The 23568-nt window shown below is 40.5% G+C and overlaps 1 protein-coding gene across 13 annotated transcripts in view; it reads left to right on the top strand.

Annotated features, from left to right (window-relative positions):
- ITCH (itchy E3 ubiquitin protein ligase) overlaps positions 1–23568 on the top strand; it is a 153485-nt gene that overhangs the window by 65701 nt on the left and 64216 nt on the right. For 12 of the 13 annotated variants that reach the window (XM_055265899.2, XM_055265898.2, XM_055265895.2 and 9 more), the window contains 4 exons: positions 3688–3733; positions 17366–17523; positions 19288–19477; positions 21692–21787. In XM_055265899.2, the coding sequence (XP_055121874.1) occupies positions 3688–3733; positions 17366–17523; positions 19288–19477; positions 21692–21787 (490 nt within the window). The remainder of the gene's footprint in view (positions 1–3687; positions 3734–17365; positions 17524–19287; positions 19478–21691; positions 21788–23568) is intronic. The other variant, XM_055265901.2, reaches the window with a different exon arrangement.

Raw genomic sequence — 23568 nt, 5'->3', positions numbered from 1 at the left:
TTGCGTTTGTTCTTCAATTGCAAGTTTATATTTGATCTTAATCTGTTGGAATCTTAAGGGCCTACATTGGGGATTCTGTGCCCCAGAGAACATTTCTTTTTGCTTCTGCTAGTTGCTAGGGTGTACCACTGAGCTGGAAACACTTCACCTCATTTCCTACATGTGTATTTGTAAAATGGATCAGACCCTTGCCAGCCTAATGTGGTAGGCTGTGGTTCAGCACTCCAGGTTTGCTGCTGGCCCAAGGCTTTCCAATCCATCTGAGGATTGAAAATGGCCCTCTGGATAACCCAGTTTTTCACATTTGCTCACTGTGTACTTGTGTCCATTCACTTGGTTTTTTTCTTATTGAGACAGGATCTCGCTGTGTTGCCATACTAGAGCTCAGTGGCTATTCACAGGAACGGTCATAACACACTGCACCTTTGAACTCCTGGCCTCAAGCAGTCCTCCTGCCTCAGCTATTTAAGTGGCTGGGACTTCAGGTGCTCACCACCACACCTGGCTTCAGTTCACTTTTTTGTTTTTGAGATTGCTAGACACCCAAGAAATAGGAACAATGTGTTAAACTGCTTTATCTAGGAGCTAGTTATTTTGTGGTGGGAGGGCAGGTCATTTTGACGAGCTTACTGAGTAGAAGAGATCTTTGTAGATCTTCCAAAGTTTCTTGTGGGTAAAACATGTGCATTTAGCAATCTGATGAATTTTCTTGAGGAAATTTGGATTGGGAATACCTTTAAAGGGCAATACATTTGTAAAATGCAATGGTTAAGAACAACCATTGTTCTCTTCTTGGACGTTCATTGTATAAGTGTTAGATTTTTGTTGTTGTTGTTAACTATTCTCTGGTTGTAAGCAGAGAATAAGATCTAAATAATTTATGCCATGCATTTCATAGTTATGGCTTCATTTTATATCAGAGTGAAATAAAAGAGTGAATATTCCAGGCATGGTGGCTCACACCTGTAATCCCAGCACTTTGGGAGGCCAAGGCGGGAGGATCACTTGAGTCCAGGAGTTTGAGACCAGCATGGACAACATGGTGAGACTCCATGTGTTAAAAAAAATTTTTTTTAAATGTAGCTGATTTTGTGGTGGCATGCACCCATGCATCCTCCCACTTTGGGAGGCTGAGGTGGGAGGATTGCTTGAGCCTGAGAGGTCGAGGCTGCAGTGAGCTATGACCATGCCAATGTACTCCAGCCTGGACAATGCATCAAGACCCTTTGTCAAGAAAAAATACATACATTGAAGAAAAATGACCCTTGTTTATACTTTCCTAATGAGATGTAAATTTTGAGAAATAATAGTTATTATTTATGGACTGCTTATATGTGCTAGCACTGTGCTAAGTGTTTACATGTTTAATTCTTATAAATACTCTATGAAGTAGGTGTCATCCCCATTTTATACATGCAGGAAAAGTCTAGGAAGTCAAGTGTACTTTTGTAAGGTCACAAAGTACATGATAAAGCTAGGATACAAACCTAGGCAGTCTGCCCTCAGAACTCATGTGATTAAAATACTGTTCTTTGTCACTGTAGTGAGAAAGTTTAGAAGTAGCAAATAATGGTAGACTTAAATGGATTATTCCTAATGGTTTTCTTAATTTTGAGAAAAGTGAAATACTAATAGACACATTTTAGTAACTTATGCTGGATATTTTGTTGTGGTTTTCTGATTTCATTTATGTCCCATTCATAAGCCATTTTAGGGGACTGTATTCCATATTAAAACATTCTTAAACTGAAATTTACCCTTTAAGCCAAAATGTATTTCATTGTACCATTTTTTTTTTACCACGTTAACATCTTTATTGAGTTGTATTTTATACAACATAAAATTTACCCATTTCAAGTGTACAGCTTAATGAATTTTAGTAACTTAAGTGAGGGATTCAACTATCACTGTAATTTAGGTTTAGAACATTTTTATCCCCTCAGTAAAATCCCTCTTGCCTGTTTACAGGAGCTTCCCTTCTCACTGTCAGCCACAGGCAACCACCACTAATTGTTTTTGTTTTGAGATGGAGTCTCACTCTGTCGCCCAGGCTGGAGTGCAGTGGCGCAATCTCTGCTCACTGCAACCTCTGCCTCCCGGGTTCAAGTGATTCTCTTGCCTCAGCCTCCCGAGTAGTTGGGACTACAGGCGCCCGCCACCACACTCAGCTAATTTTTGTATTTTTAGTAGAGACGAATCTTCGCCGTGTTGGCCAGGCTGGTCTCAAATTCCTGACCTCAGGCAATCTGCCCACCTTGGCCTCCCAAAGTGCTGGGATTACAGGTGTGAGCTACCACGCCCGGGCTCTTTTTTTATCTCTAAAAATTCATCTTTTTCTGGACATTTGTATAAATGGAATCATAAAATATCTGTTTTTTGTGTCTGGCTTCTTTCACTTAGCATAATGTTTTTGAGGTTCATCCATGATATACTGTGTTTCGTTAGTTTGTTCTCTTTTATTACCAAATAGTAATAATTCCATTGTATAGACAACATTTATTCACATACTATTTTAAAGATAATATATTTCTAGACTGGATGAGACATTTACCAACTTTGCTAAGTATAGTATAGTATAGTGGTGACTCAGTATTTTTTAAATTAATCCACCAAGGATGCTTTGTTGTAATATGGTAATAATTTCACTGTTTTAAACTATGATTCTATCCAGGGCCTATTGTTCCTTTGCTAAATGGACCTAGGTGGTTGAACTTGAGTTCTTGTTTCCGCGTTTGATAATTTTTCTTTCTCTTTCCCTGTTTACCATTTGTTTTTGCTTCTTTAAATGTACGTACCTTTAGCACCCTCCCTCCAAAACTTTTTTTTTTGAGACGGGAGTTTTGCTCTTATCGCCCAGGCTGGAGTGCAATGGCGCGATCTCGGCTCACTGAAACTTCTGCCTCCCGGGTTCTAGCGATTCTCCTGCCTCAGCCTTCCAAGTAGCTGGGATTGCAGGTGCCTGCCACCGCTCCTGGCTAATTTTTGTATTTTTAGTAGAGACAGGTTTTACCATATAGGCCAGGCTGGTCTTGAACTCCTGACCTGCGGTGATTCGCCCACCTTGGCCTCCCAAAATGCTGGGATTACAGGTGTAAGCTGTTGCACCTGGCCCCTCCAACACTGTTACAGTAAAAAGATCTTGATTGAATCCTAAGGATATTTTCCATCAATAAAGCAAGAAGAAAATAATAATATTGTGGCATTAATTTTTGGCCACTTGGATTCCCATTTGTGGCTTTCCTAGTTTTTAAGCTGTTTTCCAGACCCCTGCATAAGAGAGACATTATGAGTTTTTCTATTTCTGGAATCTATTTTATTCTGCTGGCGATTGGCACTTTTTTATGAGGTATTTGGGATACAAAGATGGTTAAAACACTAGGTTTAAATTAGAGTTAGACATATTTCAAAAAAAAGACAGGAATAGTAGCGCATGAGTAATATTCCTTTAGTAATTAACATCCCTTATCCATTAATTATTAAGCATTTGCACAAAATTTTGGTAGACTTTTTTTGCAGTCATGAAAATCACATTTTTCCTTTTAAAGTCATGTTGGAATTTAAGTTATAGTATGTTCTTTATTACAAAGATTTAATAAAAGGCTTTGCTTACATGGCATGTTTAGAAAAAAAAAAACATGAAAACTACTCTCTTGAAACTCATTTTCTGTTTAAACTTTGATGTTAAAGGTGCTTCTCAGAATGATGATGGTTCCAGATCCAAGGATGAAACAAGGTAAGCATTCACTGATTGCTTACCACAGAATGCAGAGAGATAGATTTCCTAAATATTCATTTTAGTGTAAACTTCAGGTTCATGATATAAGAATAAATGAGTGTCAGAAAGAATTCAGAACTCAAGAAGGGAAATATTTGTGAGAGATTGAAGACTCTTAGCTTATCGGATTACAGCTATCTGGAGTGGGCTAGGGATAACCAAATTGTTGATACTTCTTCAGCTTATAGAAAATAAATATACTGGCACCTTTTCAGAGGCAGAGCGTTCTAAACTTCAGAGCCATCATTGGGCTGTTAAATTTCTATTCCAGAAAAGCTGAGATAGGAGCTTTACACATATGTGAAGGTCACCGCTAGCTATGGTATCATCTGGGCCTTCAGTAGAAGGGGCAGAGCTTTGTACCAGCTGTTTGCTGTTAGCCCAGGTTTAGCACTTTCATGTGCCTATCTGCCTTCAAGTTTGGACCTAAATGTGGGGAAAAGAAAGAGAGATCAGTTTGTTACTGTGTCTGTGTAGAAAAGGAAGACATAAGAAACTCCATTTTGATCTGTACTAAGAAAAATTGTTCTGCTTTGAGATGTTGTTAATCTGTAACTTTAGCCCCAACCCTGTGCTCACAGAAACATGTGCTGTATTGAATCAAGGTTTAGTGGATTTAGGTCTGTGCAGGATGTGCGTTGTTAACAATATGTTTGCAGGCAGTATGCCTGGTAAAAGTAATCACCATTCTCCATTCTCGATTAACCACGGATGCAATGCGCTGCAGAAAGCCGCAGGGACCTCTGCCCAAGAAAGCCTGGGTATTGTCCAAGGTTTCCCCGCACTGAGACAGCCTGAGATACGGCCTCGTGGGAAAGGAAAAACCTTACACCCCCCAGCCCAACACCTGTGAAGGGTCTGTGCTGAGGAGGAGTAGTGAAAGAGGGAGGCCTCTTTGCAGTTGAGATAAGAGGAAGGTTTCTGTCTCCTGCTTGTCCCTGGGAATGGAATGTCGGGGTATAAAGCCAACCATTCGTTCTATTCTGAGATAGGAGAAAACCACCCCGTGGCTGGAGGCGAGATATGCTGGCAGCAATACTGCTCTGTTACTCTTTGCTACAGTGAGATGTTTGTGTAAAGTGAAACATAAATCTAGCCTATGTGCACATCCAGACACAGTACCTTTTCTTGAACGTATTCATGATACAGATTCCTTTGCTCACATTTTTCCCTGCTGACCTTCTACCCACCATCACCCTGTTGCCCTGCCACACTCCCCTCGCCAAGATAGTAAAAATAGTGATCAGTAAATACTAAGGGAAATCAGAGACCAGCGCTGGTGCGGGTCTTCACACGTTGAGCGCCGGTCTCCTGGGCCCACTGTTCTTTCTCTGTACTTTGTGTCTGTGTCTTAGTTCTTTTCTCAGTCTCTTGTCTCCACCTGACGAGAAATACCCACAGGTATGGAGGGGCAGGCCCCCTTCATCTAAAAGGTGTTGAAAGCCTTGGGCTATGTGAATTAACTTAGACTGCTTATTGGTTATCCTGGAAATCGGTAATAGCAGATAAAATTAGGAAAGGAGATGATTCTTCTTTTAAAGTAGTGAGTGGCATGTCTTAACCACAGAGTGCAGTGATTATAAAATTCCATTTGATTCTTTGTTTTTCTCATATTGCATAAGCAGTGAGTAGGAAGAAGATGATGAACAACAGGAGGAGTAGTCAGAAGGGGAGAAGAACGAGAAAAGTAATGTCACAGACTGTAAGGGAAAATTATCCACAAAGATGGGATGTTACAGTGTCAGATGCTGCAGAGGAGGATAGGTGAAGAAAGTAGAACAAAATACTGATGGTTGTTGAAGCTGTGCTGGTAGGTACATGGGAGTTTATTGTATTAGTCTATCTGCATTTGTTATCTATGGGTTTTTGTTTTTTTTTTTTTAGATGGAGATTCGCTCTTTCACCCAGGCTGGGGTGCAGGAGCGCGATCTCAGCTCACTGCAACCTCCATCTCCCAGGTTCAAGCAATTCTCTTGCCTCAGCCTGTTGAGTAGCTGGGACTACTCAAGACAGGCATACACCACCATGCCCGGCTGTTTGTATTTTTAGTAAGAGATGGGGTTTTGCCATATTGGCCAGGCTGGTCTTGAACTCCTGATCTCAAGTGATCTGCCTGCCTTAGCCTCCCAAAGTGCTGGGATTACAGGTGTAAGCCGCCATGCCTGGCCGATACATGGAAGTTTTTTTTGTTTGTTTTTTTTTTTTTTTTTTTTTTGAGATGTTGTCTCACTCTGTCGCCCAGGCTGGAGTGCAGTGGCACGATTTTGGCTCACTACAACCTCCGCCTCCCAGGTTCAAGCGATTCTCCAGGCTCAGCCTCCCAAGTAGCTGAGATTACACCCGCCACGACGCCCAGCTAATTTTTTGTATTTTTAGTAGAGATGGGGTTTCACCATGTTGGCCAGGATGGTCTCATTCTTCTGACCTTGTGATCCGCCTGCCTCGGCCTCCCAAAGTGCTGGGATTACAGGCATGAGCCAACACGCCCAGCCAATATATGAAAGTTTTCGTAATAAAAAGTTAAAGACAACTCATCAAGATCTTTAGGAAAATCAAATTTTATAAAGCTGTTGTGTCTTACCTAATAGGTATCTGCCTCTATTCTTATGACGAAGAATCATCTATACTAATCTCACAAGATGTAGAATATTAAGGAGCAGTAACTTCTTGCCTAGAAAATAACAGATACTTTTATTCTTTACTGTGATTAAAATCAATGGGGCTGGGCATGGTAGCTCACACCTGTAATCCCAGCACTTTGAGAGGCCAAGATAGGAGGATCACTTGAGCCTAGGAGTTTGAGACCAGCCTGGGCAATTGAGTGAGGCCTCATCTCTACAGAAAACAAAACAAAACAAAAAAATTAAAATTAAAAAACAGTAGGCCTGGTGGCACGTGCCTGTAGTCCCACCTGTTGGAGTGGGGAGGGTGCCCAAAGTGGGAGGATCACTTGAGCTGGGGAGATCAGTGAGCTGAGATCATGCCGCTGTACTCAGAGTGATGACAGTTAGACCCTGTCTCAAAAAAAAAAAAAAAAAAAAAGAAGCATTAGGACACATTTAAAAAATTACATAAATATCTGTAGACTGAAGTCTACTATTATGTCTCATGTCTTTTTTTAGTATTATTATATTTAGTAGAAGATTTCTTGAATTCCTGAAAGTTCCCCCATAAAATGTTTTAGTATTTCAGTTTGCTTTGGTCATTTACCTCTTCTTTTACACAATAAACCTGTATCTTTGCATAATAAGTGGGTATGTAAAAGGTTCTGTTATGCCAATGTGTTGTTGCTTGCTTGTTTTCTGCAAGTCTCTTTCTTACAATATTTTCATCAAACCACTTGTACTCTGGACATCTTTAAATTTATTATAAAGGCATTGCTGGATCCCCTACTTAATGCTATTTAATCAATGCTTTTTATCTTCCTAAGTGAATCATTGTCATAAATAATTTGGGGAACAATGTCTTCTGGGTTTCTGAGACTGCCTGACAAATCTTTGAGTATGTCTTTTGTGTTAAGCATAAGTTCCTGTGCTTCAGCTTTTATTCCAGAGCACACACACCTTTGAGATGATGGGTTTGAAAAGCATTTTGTAAACTGTCAAAAGCTGTTTAAATGTTACTACACAATAATGAGTAGTAGTCATAGCTGTGACTGCCTTTTCTCCTTTGCTTTTGTTTGCAGATTTCATGACTATAAAACTAAAAGGCAGGGAAGTATATATCTAGTGGACAGGGGCTTCACATCCTTCCCTCCATTCTCGTAGTTATCATTTAGGAAGTTTACTAATAGCCTTAGGTTATTTTAGCTTTTGATCTTAATTCAAGCACTGTCTGTATCATGAATGTATTTGTTGATCTGTTTTCCCCACAGCATGTCTGGATGTTTTATGTTTCTCAGTGTTGTCTTCTGTTTATTTATTTGTTTATTTTTATGCAGTACCAAGATTATTGGTGCCTGATTTTCAAGATTTTGTCATTAGATGTGCGTTCTTTTTTTTTAATTTTTAAATTTATTATTATATTTTAAAGACAGGCTCTCGCTCTGTTTCCCAGGCTGGTCTCAAACTTTTCGCCTGAAGCATTTGCCCTACCTCGGCCTCCCAAAGTGTTGAGATTACAGACATGAGCCACCACGCGCAGCACATGTGCCTTCTTGATTGTTACTCTTTGATTTGAACATTTATGACCTTATTGTACTGTAATAGCATTTTGGTTGTCTGAGGTTCTCTATCCTGTCCATAATTTATGAACTTATTTATAGGTCAGATGTATATGTATGTTGAAATTAGCAGATGTTTGTAAGATTGTGGAATAGGGGAACAAAGTTATAGTAGCACATAATTAGCACCTAATTGCTTTTCTTTTTTTTCTTTTTTGTTTGAGACCGTGTCTCACTCTATCACCCAGGCTGGAGTGCAGTGGCGTGATCTCAGCTCACTGCAACCTCCACCTCCCGGATTCAAGTGATTCTCCTGCTTCAGCCTTTCAAGTAGCTGGGATTATAGGCATGCACCACCACGCCCAGCTAATTTTTTGTATTTTTAGTAGAGATGAGGTTTCACCATGTTGGCCACGTTGGTCTCGAACTCCTGACCTCAAGTGATCCGCCCACCTCGGACCTCCCAAAGTGCTGGGATTATAGGTGTGAGCCACCATGCCCAGCCAGCTAATTGCTTTTCAAAGCCAATGGTGGTTTTGGTTCCAATGACAATTCAGTATACTGTATAGATTTCCAGATTGATTTTCAAAATCTGTTTTTAGTTTTAGCCTCACACTTTACTAAAAGAACTTAAACTTAGTAAAATAAATAAAATAAACCGCCAGCACTATTTTAGTATGGCCCTGCCTCTCAAACTTTAGAGCACATTAGAATCACTTGGTTCATTAGGTTTCGGGTGGGACTCAAGATTTGCATTTCTAACACATTTCCATGTGATGCTGATGCTGCTAGATCAGGGTCTACATTTTGAGAACACTATGGTTAGACACACACGTTTTTGCAAATTATAACTATTCTGGGAAATAATAACATAATAAAAACAGACTTATATAATTTTTCATTATATAAGAAGTCTGTTTCCCCAAAGTCCAAGCGTGCAGAATTTTCTAGAACTGTCACTCTGTCTTAATCTCATACCCTTTTACTTGAGAGCTGCTTTGAATCTTGTTTCTTTTTTGAACTGTTGTTTTTATGTTTATTATTAGAAAATAATACATGATTGTTTTAAAAGATGTAAATTAAATAGTGTGTAAAGTAAAATGTATAAAGCCTTAATGGAAGAAATAATATTTGACCTAAGACCTTAAAACAGAGCTATAAACTGTATATGCATGTCTTCGAGGAATTGGAGGGAAGAAGGAATTCTAAGTGGAAAGAAGAAAAACAAAGGTGGTGAAAAACACAGGTTGTTTTGTAGGAAATCTTTAGTCATAATATCTGGCTAAAGATAACAGTAATTTCAAGGGAGAAATGGCATTTGGTGATTAGAGAGTAGAATCAATCAGTTTATAATTATTTGCCTTTATATGATAGACACTATGCTCAACATGTCTCTTCTTCCTTCAGTTAGTCCTTAAACGTTTATGAGTTAGGTACTATTGTCTCATTTTTATAGGTGATGAGAAAACAGGCTTAGAAAGGGAAAGGAACTTTCTTGAGTTAATAGCGTTAAGTGGGACAGTTGAACCTGGAACTGCCTTACTTTCAGAGCCTGAGCTTATAACTATCATGCTTTACTGCCACCTGAAGTTGGGATGATATACAAGTAAGTGCTTAGCCATTAATAAATGTTATTTTTATTGTTAGATAGGTTGGGACCAGATGGAGGTTTGCAAGTAAAGACTTACAGAATTTTTTATTTTTTATTTTTTAAAGGAAAGGAATGTCTTCCCAGATGGGAGTGCAGTGGCGCGATCTTGGCTCACTGCACCCTCTGCCTCCTAGGTTCAAGCAATTCTCCTGCCTCAGCCTCTGAGTAGCTGGGATTACATGCGTGCACCACTAGGCCTGGCTAATTTTTTGTATTTTTAGTAGAGATGGGGTTTCACCATGTTGGCCAGGCTGGTGTTGAACTCCTGACCTCAGGTGATCTTGGCCTTCTTGGCCTCCCAAAGTGCTGGGATTACAGGCGTGAGTCACCACGCCCAGCCTAAAATATTTGAACAGGAGATTGCATGATCAGAACTCTGTAGAAAAAATATTTTGACAGTGGTATATAGTTTGGATTATATGGTGGTGAGTGAAGGTTGAAAGTCCTATATGGAAATTTGTTAACAATAATCTATTGAGAGGTAACAAAGGCTAGAACTGAGGCAATGATGGTGGAAGAGTAGAGGGAGAATGTGAAAGTGGGATCAACAGGACTTAGATACTGAGTGTCAAGAGGCACAGGGAGAAAAAATGTAAAATTGCCTGGGAAAGACAGCAGTATCATTCATAGAACCAAAACCTAAGAAGGAGGGGAGACTGTAGGAAGGGAATGTTTAGAGGGATGGGAGGACCTGGCAGGGCTTGGTGGCTAACACCTATAATCTCAGTGCTTTTTGGGAGGCCCAAGAGGGAAGATTGTCTCAGCCCAGGAGTTTGAGACCAGCCTGAGAGACAAAACGAGACCCCATCTCTACATAAAATAAAAAATTAGCCAGGTGAGGTAGCATGCTCCTGTAGTCCCAGCTACTTGGGAGGCTAAGGCGGGAGGATCCCTTGAGCCCAGGAGTTCAAAGTTGCAGTGAACTGTGTTTGCGCCATTGCACTTGAGTGACAGAGCAAGACTGTCTTTAAAAAAAGGAAGAAAGGGAGGGCCTTGGGATAGGAGAGTTGTTCCAGATCTCCTGCATTTAGTTGATAATTTGATACTAGAGGATGAGAGTGAGATAAAGAGTAGAGATTGATTTGGGAATCATTCTCTGAGATAACCTTAGAAGTCACGGAATTTGAGATTCTAGGGAAAAATCTGTGGAGAAAGAAAAGGAGAACAAGAACATAATCATAGAGACCTATATTTAGTGGATGGTAGGAAGAGGACAAACGGAAAAAGGGATAATGACAAGTGGGAGTACAAGATTACAAAAGCACTGTCACAGAAATTAAGAGAAAAATGTTTTTTAAAAGATGGGACAGTTGGCGGGTGGCGGTGGCTCACTTCTGTAATCTCAGCACTTTGGGAGGCCGAGGTGGGCGGACCACTTGAGGTTAGGAGTTTAAGACCAGCCTGGCCAACATGGTGAAACCCCATCTCTACTAAAAATACAGAAAAAAGTTAGCCGGGTGTGGTGGCACACGCCTGTAATTCCAGCTACTCAGGCGGCTGAGGCAGGAGAATTGCTTGAACCCGGGAGGTGGAGATTGCAGTGAGCTGAGATCATGCCATTGCACTCCAGCCTGGGCGACAGAGCGAGATTAGATTCTATGTCAAAAAAAAAAGATGGGACATTTAACACTATCAAACGCTGCAGAAGAGAATTAATTCTGAGATTAATAAGCTAGGGAAAACTGGCTGTTTGGAAAAAGAAAAGAAAAATCAGGTTAATGCCTTAGCTTATCCCAAGATGAGAGTAGATTCGATGTTGACTTTTAAATTGATTTTAAAAAATTAAACTAAAACCTCTAGAAGAAAATATGAATAGTTAATCATTGCTGAATAAATTTAGCTATATAGAAATATAAAACTCTTATAATTTAAAAATGTATTATCAAAAGCAAAGGAAATATTTAACCAATATGAGATGCTCAGTATTCTCAGGTTGTAAAGATCTCTTAAAAATAGGCAAAATTATTCCCTTATAATAGATAAATGTACAAAAAACATATATATAGTTCATGAAAGAAGAAACTCTAATGACCTGTAATTATATTAAATATTGTTCATCTTCAATTTTAAAAAGCATTAACATTTTTGCTTACCAAATTGGCAAAGATTTTAAAACTTTATGGTGAAATGGGTGTTTTTATTTTGCGGTACATAGTTTGAAAATATCCAGCAAATGGGAGAACAGGTCGATTGTTACCTTTAAAACTATTTTTTAGGGCCAGGCACAGTGGCTCATGCCTGTAATCCCAGTACCTTTGGGAGGCCCAGGCAGGTGGATTTCTTGAATCCAGGAGTTAAGAGACCCTGGGTGACATGGCAAAACCCCATCTCTACTAAAAATACAAAAATTAGTCCAGAGTGATAGCCTGCATCTCTAGTCCCAACTATATAAAAGGCTGAGGCGGGAGAATCTATGGAACCTGGGAGGTGGAGGTTGCAATGAGCTGAGATCATGCCACTGCATTCCAGGCTGGGTGACAGAGTGAGAATCTGTCTCAGGAACCAAAAACAAACAAACAAAAAACACTATTAAAAAGAAACTATTTAGGCCGGGTGCAGTGGCTCACGCCTATAATCTCAGCACTTTAGGAGGCCGAGGCAGGTGGATCACCTGAGGTCAGGAGTTTGAGACCAGCCTGGCCAACATGGTGAAACCCCGTCTCTACTAAAAATACAAAAATTAGCCGGGCATGGTGGCAGGTGCCTATATTCCCAACTACTTGGGAGGCTGAGGCTGGAGAATCGCTTGAACCCGGGAGGCGGAGGTTGCAGTGAGCCGAGATCGTGCCATTGCACCCTGGGGGACAAGAGCAAGACTTCGTCTCAAAAAAACAAACAAGCAACCAGTATTTTTCAGCTTTCAAAATATTTGCATGTTTTGACTTGGTTGTTCTATTCTGTAATCTGTCTAAAAGAAATAAGAAATCCAGGCAGGGCATGGTGGCTCACGCCTGTAATCACAACACTTTGGGAGGCCAAGGTGGGTGGATCACTTGAGCCCGGGAGTTCAAGACCACCCTGGTCACCATGGATAAACCCTGTCTCTACAAAAAACTACAAAAATTTTCTGCAGTCATTCAAAGTGATTTTCAATAATTTGGGGGAAATGCCCAATATGTATTGAGTAACTAACCAAATAAAAACCCACCCAGAATATGAAACCATTATATAGTGTGTGATTGCAGTCACATCCAATGAAAAGGACTGACAAGAGATAGTCCTATGTCTTGGTGGTAATTATCTCCAGCATGTAGGGTGGCAGTTAATTTTTATTTTATAATTAGAGGTTACTTTTGTTCTTTGAAAGTCTGTTTTAAAAATTAAAATGGGGGCTAGGTGCAGTGGCTCATGCCTATAATCACAGCATTTTGGGAGGCTGAAGTGGGCAGATAGCCTGAACCCTGGAGTTTGAAACTAGCATGGGCAACATGGCAGGACCTTGTCTCTACAAAAACATACAAAAATTAGCTGGGTATGGTGGTGCATGCCTGTATTCCCAGCTACTCAGGAGACTGAGGCGGGAGGATTACATGAGCCTGGGAGGCTGAGGCTGCAGTAAACCATGATTGTGCCATGGCACTCCAGCCTGGGTGACAGAGGAAAACCCCAAGAGAAAAAAAAATAAAATGCACTAACTATATTAACTGCATTTAAAAAAAGAGTATAGTGAAGGAAAGGGGAATGGGAAACAGCTTGAGGAACAGATAGGATTGAGGAAACATTTTAGGTTTGGGTGCTTGATTATATTTGTAGAGTAAGACAAAAGGTCTATAAGAGAGGAATATAATGAAGATGCAAGAAAGCATTAAAAGATGTTGGGCAGTCCTAGAGGATATAGTCTGCCATCCAGGACATGATAGGCAAATCATCTTTGAAGAAAGGGAGAGAGACTTTTTCAGACATGGGAAACAGATGAAGATGGTTAGTGGCACAGAGAAATTTTACGATATGGGAGAAAGTTAAGGGATAGCAGATAATCATTATTTTTAGGGAAGAGGAAGAGTCAGGGATAGCTACAGATTGGTATTAGCAATTTGAAGAGATGGAAAAGGTTTGCAAGGGGCACTGGGGATGGGTCCAGGAGTGGATTAGAGATGTAGAAACTGATTGATTTCTAAGCAGTATAGATAACCCAATTGAAGTTGTTGAATAATGTCAACTGTAGCCAATGTTGGCTTGGTCTGTTTGACATAATCTGGTTTTAGGTATTTGAATACTCTATAAATACAAATATATAGACAGAAGCACAATTTTAATTTTTTTCTATCTTTTGCCTAGGTCTGTATGATTGTATAGGACTTAGAGCTTTTTGTCCTACCAAATTATTAATTTCTTTATTCCCATTAATTTTAATACCAGCACACTAATCTCATTAAACCCACGGTTTTACTACTAGGTTGTCAAAGTCATCCGTCATTTATAATTCCCTAGCTCCCAGGAGTCTTGAGCTGTGATTTTTTTGTTTGTTTGTTTTTGGTTTCTTTTTTGAGACAGAGTCTTGCTCTGTTGCCCATGCTGGAGTGCAGTGGTGCAATCTCCTCTCACCACAACCTCAGCCTCTTGGATTCAAGCGATCCTCCCAGCTCAGCCTCCCGAGTAGCTGGGACTACAGGCGCATGCCACCATACCCAGCTAGTTTTTGTATTTTTAGTAGAGATGGGGTTTCGCCATATAAGCCAGGCTAGTCTCAAAGTCCTGACCTCAAGTGATATGTCCACCTTGGCCTCTTAAAGTGCTGGGATTACAGGCGTGAGCCACTGCGCCCGGCCAATTTCTTCTTTTTAATAAGAGGGGAGAAAACAGTTTTTGTCTTTAATAATTGGAAGTGAAAACCTCTGACCTTTTCTTTACTGGGCCCAGTGGAAAATTTATTAGAATCATTTGTAGAGCAGCCTGCCCTTTAATATGCTACTTTACTTAGTTTATTTACTCCATTAAAATACACCTGACTTCTCAACTGGAACATTCTCCAGCATTACTTGTTGGTCTGAGAGAATAGTAGTGGAAAAAGTAGATGAGGGGTTAGTTGTGGTGGAAGAATTTCTGGGAGGGGAAGCAGTTGGGCAAGGGTGAAGGAATTGAAACTACTAGGGAAAGTAGCCTATGATGAAGCCCAAGTGAGGCGTGAAGTGAACTGATGAAATGTAAAGATTGTGGGGGGAGTTGAAGGTTGTGATGAGACTGAATAAAACATACTGTAGGAGACAGGTAGAATAAATAGGAAGTTGTAGTTAGAGGGAGTTTAGAGTTCAAGATCTAGGAAGAGGAACAATTCTAAATTTCAAGGAAATTTAAGGAGTTGTACGGGTTATCAGATAACTCCATTGAAAAATTGAGATCAAAATGTTAGAAGGGTGCACAGCATTGATGTTAAAATTCCCCAAATTTTAATCCCCAGCAACAAATCATAGCATTTTTGGAATCCTGTTTCTGCTGTACCTTTATCATTGTAGGTTTATCTCATGCACTGAATGTTCCCCCTCCCTCACATATCCCTAAAACTTGTCTAGCACTGAATGTGCAATTTAGTATGAATTTTCTAGCTGAAAGATTTTTAGGAATCTTATAGTCAAGATAATACATTTTAGGATGCATTCTTGGGTCACGTAACTCATCAGTAGCAGAGTCAGAGCTAGAAACCTTAATTTCCCAATTTCTGGTCTATTCTACTAGTTGTTATCTGTTATTTAAAAAGCAGCAGGAACTCTTCTTTCAAACTAGTTAGGAGCGTCTTAAAATAGCATGGAGAGGCAATATGCAGTCTTAAAATGGTTTTGGAAACCTCACTTAGAAGAAGGGAAGCAGTGTCAAAGCTGACTCTTCCTGCATTCAGACCATGTTCTGCAGGTACTCAACACTAATCAGGTGCTGACTGCCAATTACTGAGGTGTTCCCTCTATTATAAGCATTTGGGGAACCCCCAAAGTAGTGCTTGCCATACCTTACTGTCCACATATATAATCTGGGGATCTTGTTAAAATGCTAGCTCTGATATAGTAGGTCTAGAATAGTTTTGAAGATTGTGCATTTATGACAAGCTCCTGTATAGTGCTTGTCCTTTTGGTTTAAAGACCACACTTTGAATAGAAAGGCCCTAAAGGATTTCTGTGGTACATAGTTTGAAAATGTCTTTTAAAATATGAGGACTGGTGTGCAGTGGCTCATGCCTGTAATTGTAGCACTTTAGGAGGCCAAGATTGCTTGAGGTCAGGAATTCAAGACCAGCCTGGGCAACATGGTGAAACCCTGTCTCTACAAAATACACAAAAGAATTACCTGCACGTGGTGGCAGGCGCCTGTAGTCCTACCTACTTGGGAGGCTGAGGCATGAGAACTGCTAGAACCTGGGAGGTGAACGTTGCAGTGAGCTGAGATCACACCACTGCACTCCAGCCTGGGCGATGGAATGAGACCCTGTCTCAAAAAAAAAAAAAAGGAAAAAGAAAAAAACTATGTGAGGAGAGAGAGATGTTAATTAGCTTGACTGTAGTAATTTTTTTCACTATGTATATCAAAACATCATGTTATACAGTTTTTATTAAAAATCATTGCAATACATGTTTTACAGAAAAAAAAATTTAATACATGGTACTGCCTCTCTGTTTCTTTGTTTTGTTTGAGACAGGGTCTCACTCTGTCTCTTAGGTTGGAGTGCAGTGGCGCAAGCTCAGCTCACTGCAACCTCCACGTCCCAGATTCAAACAATCCTCCCACCTCAGCCTCCTGAGTAGCTTCGACTACAGTCGTGCCCTGCCATGCCCAGCTACTTTTTAAATTTTTTTGTACAGACAGGGTCTTGTCATGTTGCCCAGGCTGATCTCTCACTCCTGCCCTTAAGTGATCCTTTCACCTCGGCCTCCCAAGGTGCTGCAATTACAAGCGTGAGCCACAGCACCCAGCCTCTGTTAGTTGACTCTATTTGATTTTATTTTGTTCAGGCTTATTCTGAAATTCTTAGGAGTATGGGTTAGTACTGTGTAGTGGTTTGGAGGTAGTACATACCAGAGCCTTGGCTGAGACATCTGCAGACTGGCTACTTATGCCCTTGTTTCTAATCTATGACTAGAGCCCCTCTGGAAGGAAAAGGAATCAACTATATTTAGCCAACAGTAGCAGTAGCTTTCAGTCTGACATTTCCTGTTAGTGTTCTTCCCTCCTTTCTGTCCCTCCAGTTGATGTCATTGCTTTGAAGAAATGACAGCTCCTTTAAAAAAAGGTCTGTGGGTACTTCTACTCTAAGTCATTGGCTTTGAACATTTTGTGTACCATTGTACTGAGCTGGGGGATATCAGGGCCTAGTCCCTGGGAAATACGTGCACTTTGTTCTCCTAGCGTGGGAAAACCAGACCTGCCTCAAACTTGAATTAATATTAATAGCCAGTGGAAACCAAGAAACAACAATGGTAAAGTTATCTGTGCTTGTGATAAAGTAGTGCCCTTTATAAGGATTTTGAGAACTTGACTTTGTTCCTGTTGATATAGGGACTTCTGAGGGCTTATTTGAAATATGAACCAGCATACCTAATAGTTCTGAATGGCCGCAAGTGTTCCTATGCCCTTGGACAACCCATCACTCTATCTCTAGATGAACTCTGGGGTTATATAGGATTCTACCCAAAGGCTCTTTATGTATTTAATAAGACTGACCAAAAATTAAAAAGCTTTTTTGAAGCTCTTAAAAACTTAGAAGTTTTCATCTTCCTGCTGTTTTTTTCTTAAATTCAAGGAATATTCATTATTTTCCTCTCCCCCTTCCTTTTCCCCTCTTCTTACCCAGAGTGAGCACAAATGAATCAGATGACCCCGAAGATGCAGGAGCTGGTGAAAATAGGAGAGTCAGTGGGAGTAATTCTCCATCGCTCTCAAATGGTGGTTTTAAACCTTCTAGACCTCCAAGACCTTCACGACCACCACCACCCACCCCACGTAGACCAGGTTTGTATTCCAGCTGTCAATACTCTCGTAAATAATGTCCTGGTTGGCAATTAATCCTCAGGTGTCAGGAAATTCTTTTAGGTGAATTTTCTTTTTTCTTTTTTATTTATTTATTTATTTTTTGTTTTTATTATACTTTAGGTTTTAGGGTACATGTGCACAATGTGCAGGTTTGTTACATATGTATCCATGTGCCACCTTGATTTCCTGCACCCATTAACTCGTCATTTAGCATTAGGTATATCTCCTAATGCTGTCCCTCCCCCCTCCCCCAACCCCACAACAGTCCCCGGAGTGTGATGTTCCCCTTCCTGTTAGGTGAATTTTCTGCGTGTATTTTTGCATTTAAGATTTTGGAAAAGAATGATCTTTCTATAGGTAACCAAAAGTGCCTTTTTCCTAAGTTTTTGTTCAAGGTGACATTACTGAGGCAGTGCTCTATTGAGAATGAAAATGACGTGTGCATAATATAAAGTATAGGCAGTACAGATAACATGGCAATAACATTGTACCTTTCTTACATGGTTTGTAACTATAACATAAATGTATTAAATAACTCAAGGATTTGGTTGCTTATTCCCAGTATATCCTTTAAAAAGTTAGTAAACGAAAACCCAATAATGCTAAATGGCCCAGATTTTAAATTAAAAATACACAACAAACAAGCATATTTTAGGTAGTAAAAATGTGAACACCTACAGTTAGACTATCCACTTCTCTGATAGCCAGAACAAATCTTTAATCTTACCTTTTATTGTTTCTCTCTGTTAATATGTGGGCAGGGAATGCAGTGTCGTTAAACCAAATATTACTAGAAAAGTACATTAGTTCTCTGCAAATCATTTTCTTAAGTGAATTTCTATTCAATTATACATCTTCTCCTTTTTATTTTTTTTATTTTTTGAGACAGGGTCTCACTATGTCACCCAGTCTGGAATGTGGTGACATCTCAGCTCACTGCCACCTCTGCTTCCCAGTCTCAAGTGATTCTCTAGCCTCAGCCTCCCGAGTAGCTGGTACCACAGTCACGAGCCACCAATGCCTGGCTAAATATTTATATTTTTTGTAGAGATGGAGTTTTGCCACGTTGCCCAGGCTGGTCTGGAGCTCCTAAGCTGAAAGTGATCCTCCTGCCTCGGCCTCCCAAAGTGTGGGAATTACGGGCGTAAGCCATTGCAGCCACATCTTTCCCTTTTATAGATAATTTGATTAATAGTATATTCTGAGTCTTTAAGATGTCTTTATTATAATCTTGGTGACTCCCTCTAGACATTGTTTTGTCCACAAGTATTTCTTAAAGGTGTAATATATGACCAGTAACTATTTGTAAGAATGTTATTGCTTATCAGACCTTCCATATTATAACCAACATCAAAAATTGGTCTGTAATCTGCAGGGTTTCACAGGAAAGCAGTTTTAAGGAGCTGGAAAATTAATAAATCAACTTAAAATACCCAGGAATATTAATAATTTCCTATTCTAAAAGTTTTTATTTCCAGTGACATCAGGAGATCAGAGAACCTGTACATGCTGCATAATTAATAATGGGACATAGGGGTAGACAGGACCGAAAAAGTAAACAAGCCTATTAACTGTCAGCGTTGGTCATTTCCCATTACTTATTTCTTTAAGTAATTTTCACCTGTGCATCTACATCTTAAGTTTTATATTTATCATCTGCCTTTTATTTTTTACAGTTAAAATTCTATCCTGAATTTTAGAAAATAAAAGATTCTTTTCCTGTTTTCCCCAAATCTTTTATAGCATCTGTCAATGGTTCACCATCTGCCACTTCTGAAAGTGATGGGTCTAGTACAGGCTCTCTGCCGCCGACAAATACAAATACAAATACATCCGAAGGAGCAACATCTGGATTAATAATTCCTCTTACTATAACTGGAGGCTCAGGCCCTAGGCCATTAAATCCTGTAACTCAAGCTCCCTTGCCACCTGGGTGAGTAACTTTTTAAATTAACATATGTTGTCTTTAGGATTCTTCATAAGCCTACTTATTAATAAGGAAAATAACAGTAAACAACAGTAAACTCCATTGTTTTGATGACTTTTTTTTTTTTTTTTTTTGAGACAGAGTCTCGCTCTGTCGCCCAGGCTGGAGTACAGTGGCGCAATCTCCGCTCACTGCAAGCTCCGCCTCCCGGGTTCACGCCATTCTTCTGCGTCAGCCTCTCCGAGTAGCTGGGACTACAGGCGTCCGCCACCACGCCCGGCTAATTTTTTTGTATTTTTAGTAGAGACGGGGTTTCACCGTGGTCTCGATCTCCTGACCTCATGATCCGCCTGCCTCGGCCTCCCAAAGTGCTGGGATTACAAGCGTGAGCCACCACGCCCGGCCGATGACTGTTTTTTAATTTCTTTTTTTTTTTGAGATGGAGTTTTGCTCTGTCTCCCAGGCTGGAGTGCAGTGGTGTGATCTTGGCTCACTGCGACCTCCGCCCCCTGGGTTCAAGTAATTCTCCTGCCTTAGCCTCCCTAGTAGTTAGGATTACAGGTGTGCACTACCAAGCCCAGCTAATTTTTGTATTTTTAGTAGAGAGGGGATTTCACCATGTTGGCCAGGCTGGTCTCGAACTCCTGATCTCAAGTGATCCGCCCACCTCAACCTCCGCAAGTGCTGGAATTACAGACGTGAGCAACTGCACCCAGCCAACTGTTTTTATGTTATTGTAACTGATTTTGGGGGATCTGGAGTCAAAATGAACAAGGAAAACACACCATATTTGAAATCTTCAGGGCAAAGTGGAAAAATATATTTTTTCATCAAAGGACCCTGAAGGTTAACCAAGGCCAATTAATAAAATAATCACCTAATTCCAATTGCCTTTTTCTTTAAGGGGGAAGAAAATCCCTTTTTAATATCAAAATTTTTTTTCATCAGAAAATCATTATAGGCTGGGCACGATGGCTCACGCCTGTAATCCCAGCATTTTGGGAGGCCGAGGCGGGCTGATCACCTGAGGTCAGGAGTTCAAGACCAGCCTGGCCAACATGCTGAAACCCCATCTCTACTAAAAATACAAAAAATTAGCTGGGTGTGGTGGCGGGCACCTGTAATCCCAGCTACTCGGGAGGCTGAGGCAGGAGAATTGCTTGAACCTGGGAGGCAGAGGTTGCAGTGAGCCAAGATCAGGCCACTGCACTCCAGCCTGGGCAACAAGAGCAAAACTCCATCTTGGGGAAAAAAAGAAAAATCATTATAGCAAAGTGATAGATAATTCAGAAAACTGAGAAAATTTGTGCTTATAATCCCATTTTAATCTCTACTGATTATTTTAAGATTATGTTCATAGATTGTTTTTAACACACACAGGTGTAATTTTTTCTTGTTTATTTTTTGTTTGTTTGAGATGAAATCTTGCTCTGTTTCCCAAACTGTAGTGCAGTGGTGGGATCTTAGCTCACTGTAACCTCCGCCTTCCAGGTTCAAGTGATTCTCCTGCCTTAGCATCCCGAGTAGCTGGGATTACAGTCACTTGCCACCATGCCCGGCTAATATATTTTTTTTTTTTTTTTTTTGAGATGGAGTCTCACTCTGTTGTCCAGGCTGGAGTGCAATGGTGCAATCTTGGCTCACTGCAACCTCTGCCTCCCAGGTTAAAGTGATTCTCCTGCCTCAGCCTCCTGAGTAGTTGGGACTACAGGTGCCCACCATCATGCCCAGCTAATTTTTGTATTTTCAGTAGAAATGGGGTTTCACCATGTTGGCCAGGCTGGTCTTGATCTCCTGACCTCAAGTAATCCACCCGTCTCAGCCTCCCAAAGTGTTGGGATTACAGGTGTGAGCCACTGCACCCGGCCATTTCTTTCCACTCAAATCCTGATTATACCCTGATTGAGAGTGACTTCGGTATCCTAGGTAGACCAACCTCAAGCCTCTTTAGGAATATGTTTTCTCCTAGAGCAGATACTTGCATAGAAGAAATTGAATTCACTGTGTGCCACTGCCTGAAGATTACATTTCTTCACTTTATTCCTAAATTGTATTTGTATCATCTTTCTAAACTGACTTCCTTATTTGCCTCAGTTCAATAATGGTCATTTAATGGAAATGCAAAGACAGGATTAAAAAGCCAAGTAACTCATGCAAGTATTTTACCAGCCTTTTAAAATGCAAGTATTTTACCAGCCTTTTTTTAATTTTGTATTTAAGTTGGGAGCAGAGAGTGGACCAGCATGGGCGAGTTTACTATGTAGATCATGTTGAGAAAAGAACAACATGGGATAGACCAGAACCTCTACCTCCTGGGTAAGTATCCGAATTTAAAAAGAATAATTTTATTTAGTCAGAATTGTGGATTACATCTGTATAATCTTCCCTACATTTCTGTTTTACTTTTTCTTGTCAGCCCTTTCTCTGTCCACTTTGTTTTGCGGTAAGTACAAATTAGAAAGAAGAGAGCTAGACAACTGATTAATTCAGAGCCTCATAAACGATTTTTGTTTTCACTCATATTTCTTTCTTCTTTTCTTTATTTTATAGAAACAACATCTTGCTATGTCACCCAGGCTGGTTTTGAACTCCTGAGCTCAAGCCATCCTCCCACGTTGGCCTCCCAAAGTGCTGGGATTACAGGCGTGAGCCATCACGCCTGGCCCTATTTTCACTCATTTCTGACCTAAAGATTCCTTAGGTGGGCTGGGTGCAGTGGCTTACGCCTGTAATCCCAGCACTTTGGGAGGCCGAGGTGGGAGGATCACGAGCTCAGGAGATTGAGACCATCCTGGCTAACGTGGTGAAACCCCATTTCTACTAAAAATACGAAAAAAAAAAAAAAAAATTATCCAGGCATGGTGGCGGGCGCCTATAGTCCCAGCTACTCAGGAGGCTGAGGCAGGAGAATGGCATGAACCCAGGAGGCGGAGCTTGCAGTGAGCCGAGATCTCGCCACTGCACTCCAGCCTGGGCGACAGAGCAAGACTCCGTCTCAAAAAAAAAAAAAAAATTTCCTTAACTATTCTTGTCTAAACTGTTTACCTGTTTACTAATACTGTAGTTTGAGTATTAGTTTCTTCAAGAGTAATTATTTAAATGAATAAGAATTAGAGCCCCGTCATATATTAAAATGAAGTTCTTATTATATTTAAAAAACTATAATGGCAAAATCATTTCAAATTAATTGGGAAAGTTAAGGATATATTAATACATGGTGTTAAGCCTTTAACATTAACATTATAATCCAGGCAGGTGGCTCACGCCTGTAATCCCAGCACTTTGGGAGGCTGAGGTAGGTGGATCATGAGGTCAAGAGATCGAGACCATCCTAGCCAACATGGTGAAACCCCATCTCTACTAAAAATACAAAAATTAGCTGGGCGCTGTGGCGCGCGCCTGTAGTCCCAGCTACTCTAGAGGCTGAGGCAGGAGAATGGCTTGAACCTGGGAGGCGGAGGTTGCAGTGAGTCGAGATTGCACCACTGCACTCCAGCCTGGTGACAGATCAAGACTCCGTCAAAAAACAAACAAACAAAAAACATTCTATAAAATAATTGAAGAAAAAATATTTTTTAATCCAGAGGAAAGTCAGTAGCATACATGGAAAAATACTTAACCTTGTTAGTAATCTGAAGGAAATATACCCTGAAAAGATACTGTTTTAGTTATTAAATTAGCAGATAATATCAAGTGTTGGTGAGGAACTTTACGTTATTAACTGCTGCTGGGGCTGGGCACAGTGGCTGATGCCTGAAATCCTAGCACTTTGGGAGGCCAAGGTAGGATGGGCGCTTGAGGCCAGGAGTTTGAGACCAGCCTGGGCAGCATAGTGAGACCCCATCGCTATAGAAAGAAAAAAAAATTAGCTGGGCATGGTGGCATGTACCTGTAGTCCTAGTTAATCAGGAGTCTGAAGTCGGAGGATCTGTTGAGCCCAGGAGTTCAAGATTACAGTGAGCTGTGATTGTGCCACTGTACTCCTGGGCAACAGAGCCAGCCCCCGTCATCCTCCCTGCATCTGCCCACCATAATTATGTATTAATACTTACCCTTCATAATCCTCTCTGTGAAATTTATCCTAAAGAAACAATTCA

This window comes from Symphalangus syndactylus, chromosome 24, assembly GCF_028878055.3.
Source record: "Symphalangus syndactylus isolate Jambi chromosome 24, NHGRI_mSymSyn1-v2.1_pri, whole genome shotgun sequence".
Taxonomy (NCBI): domain Eukaryota; kingdom Metazoa; phylum Chordata; class Mammalia; order Primates; family Hylobatidae; genus Symphalangus; species Symphalangus syndactylus.
This window is presented reverse-complemented; position numbering and strand designations above follow the sequence as displayed.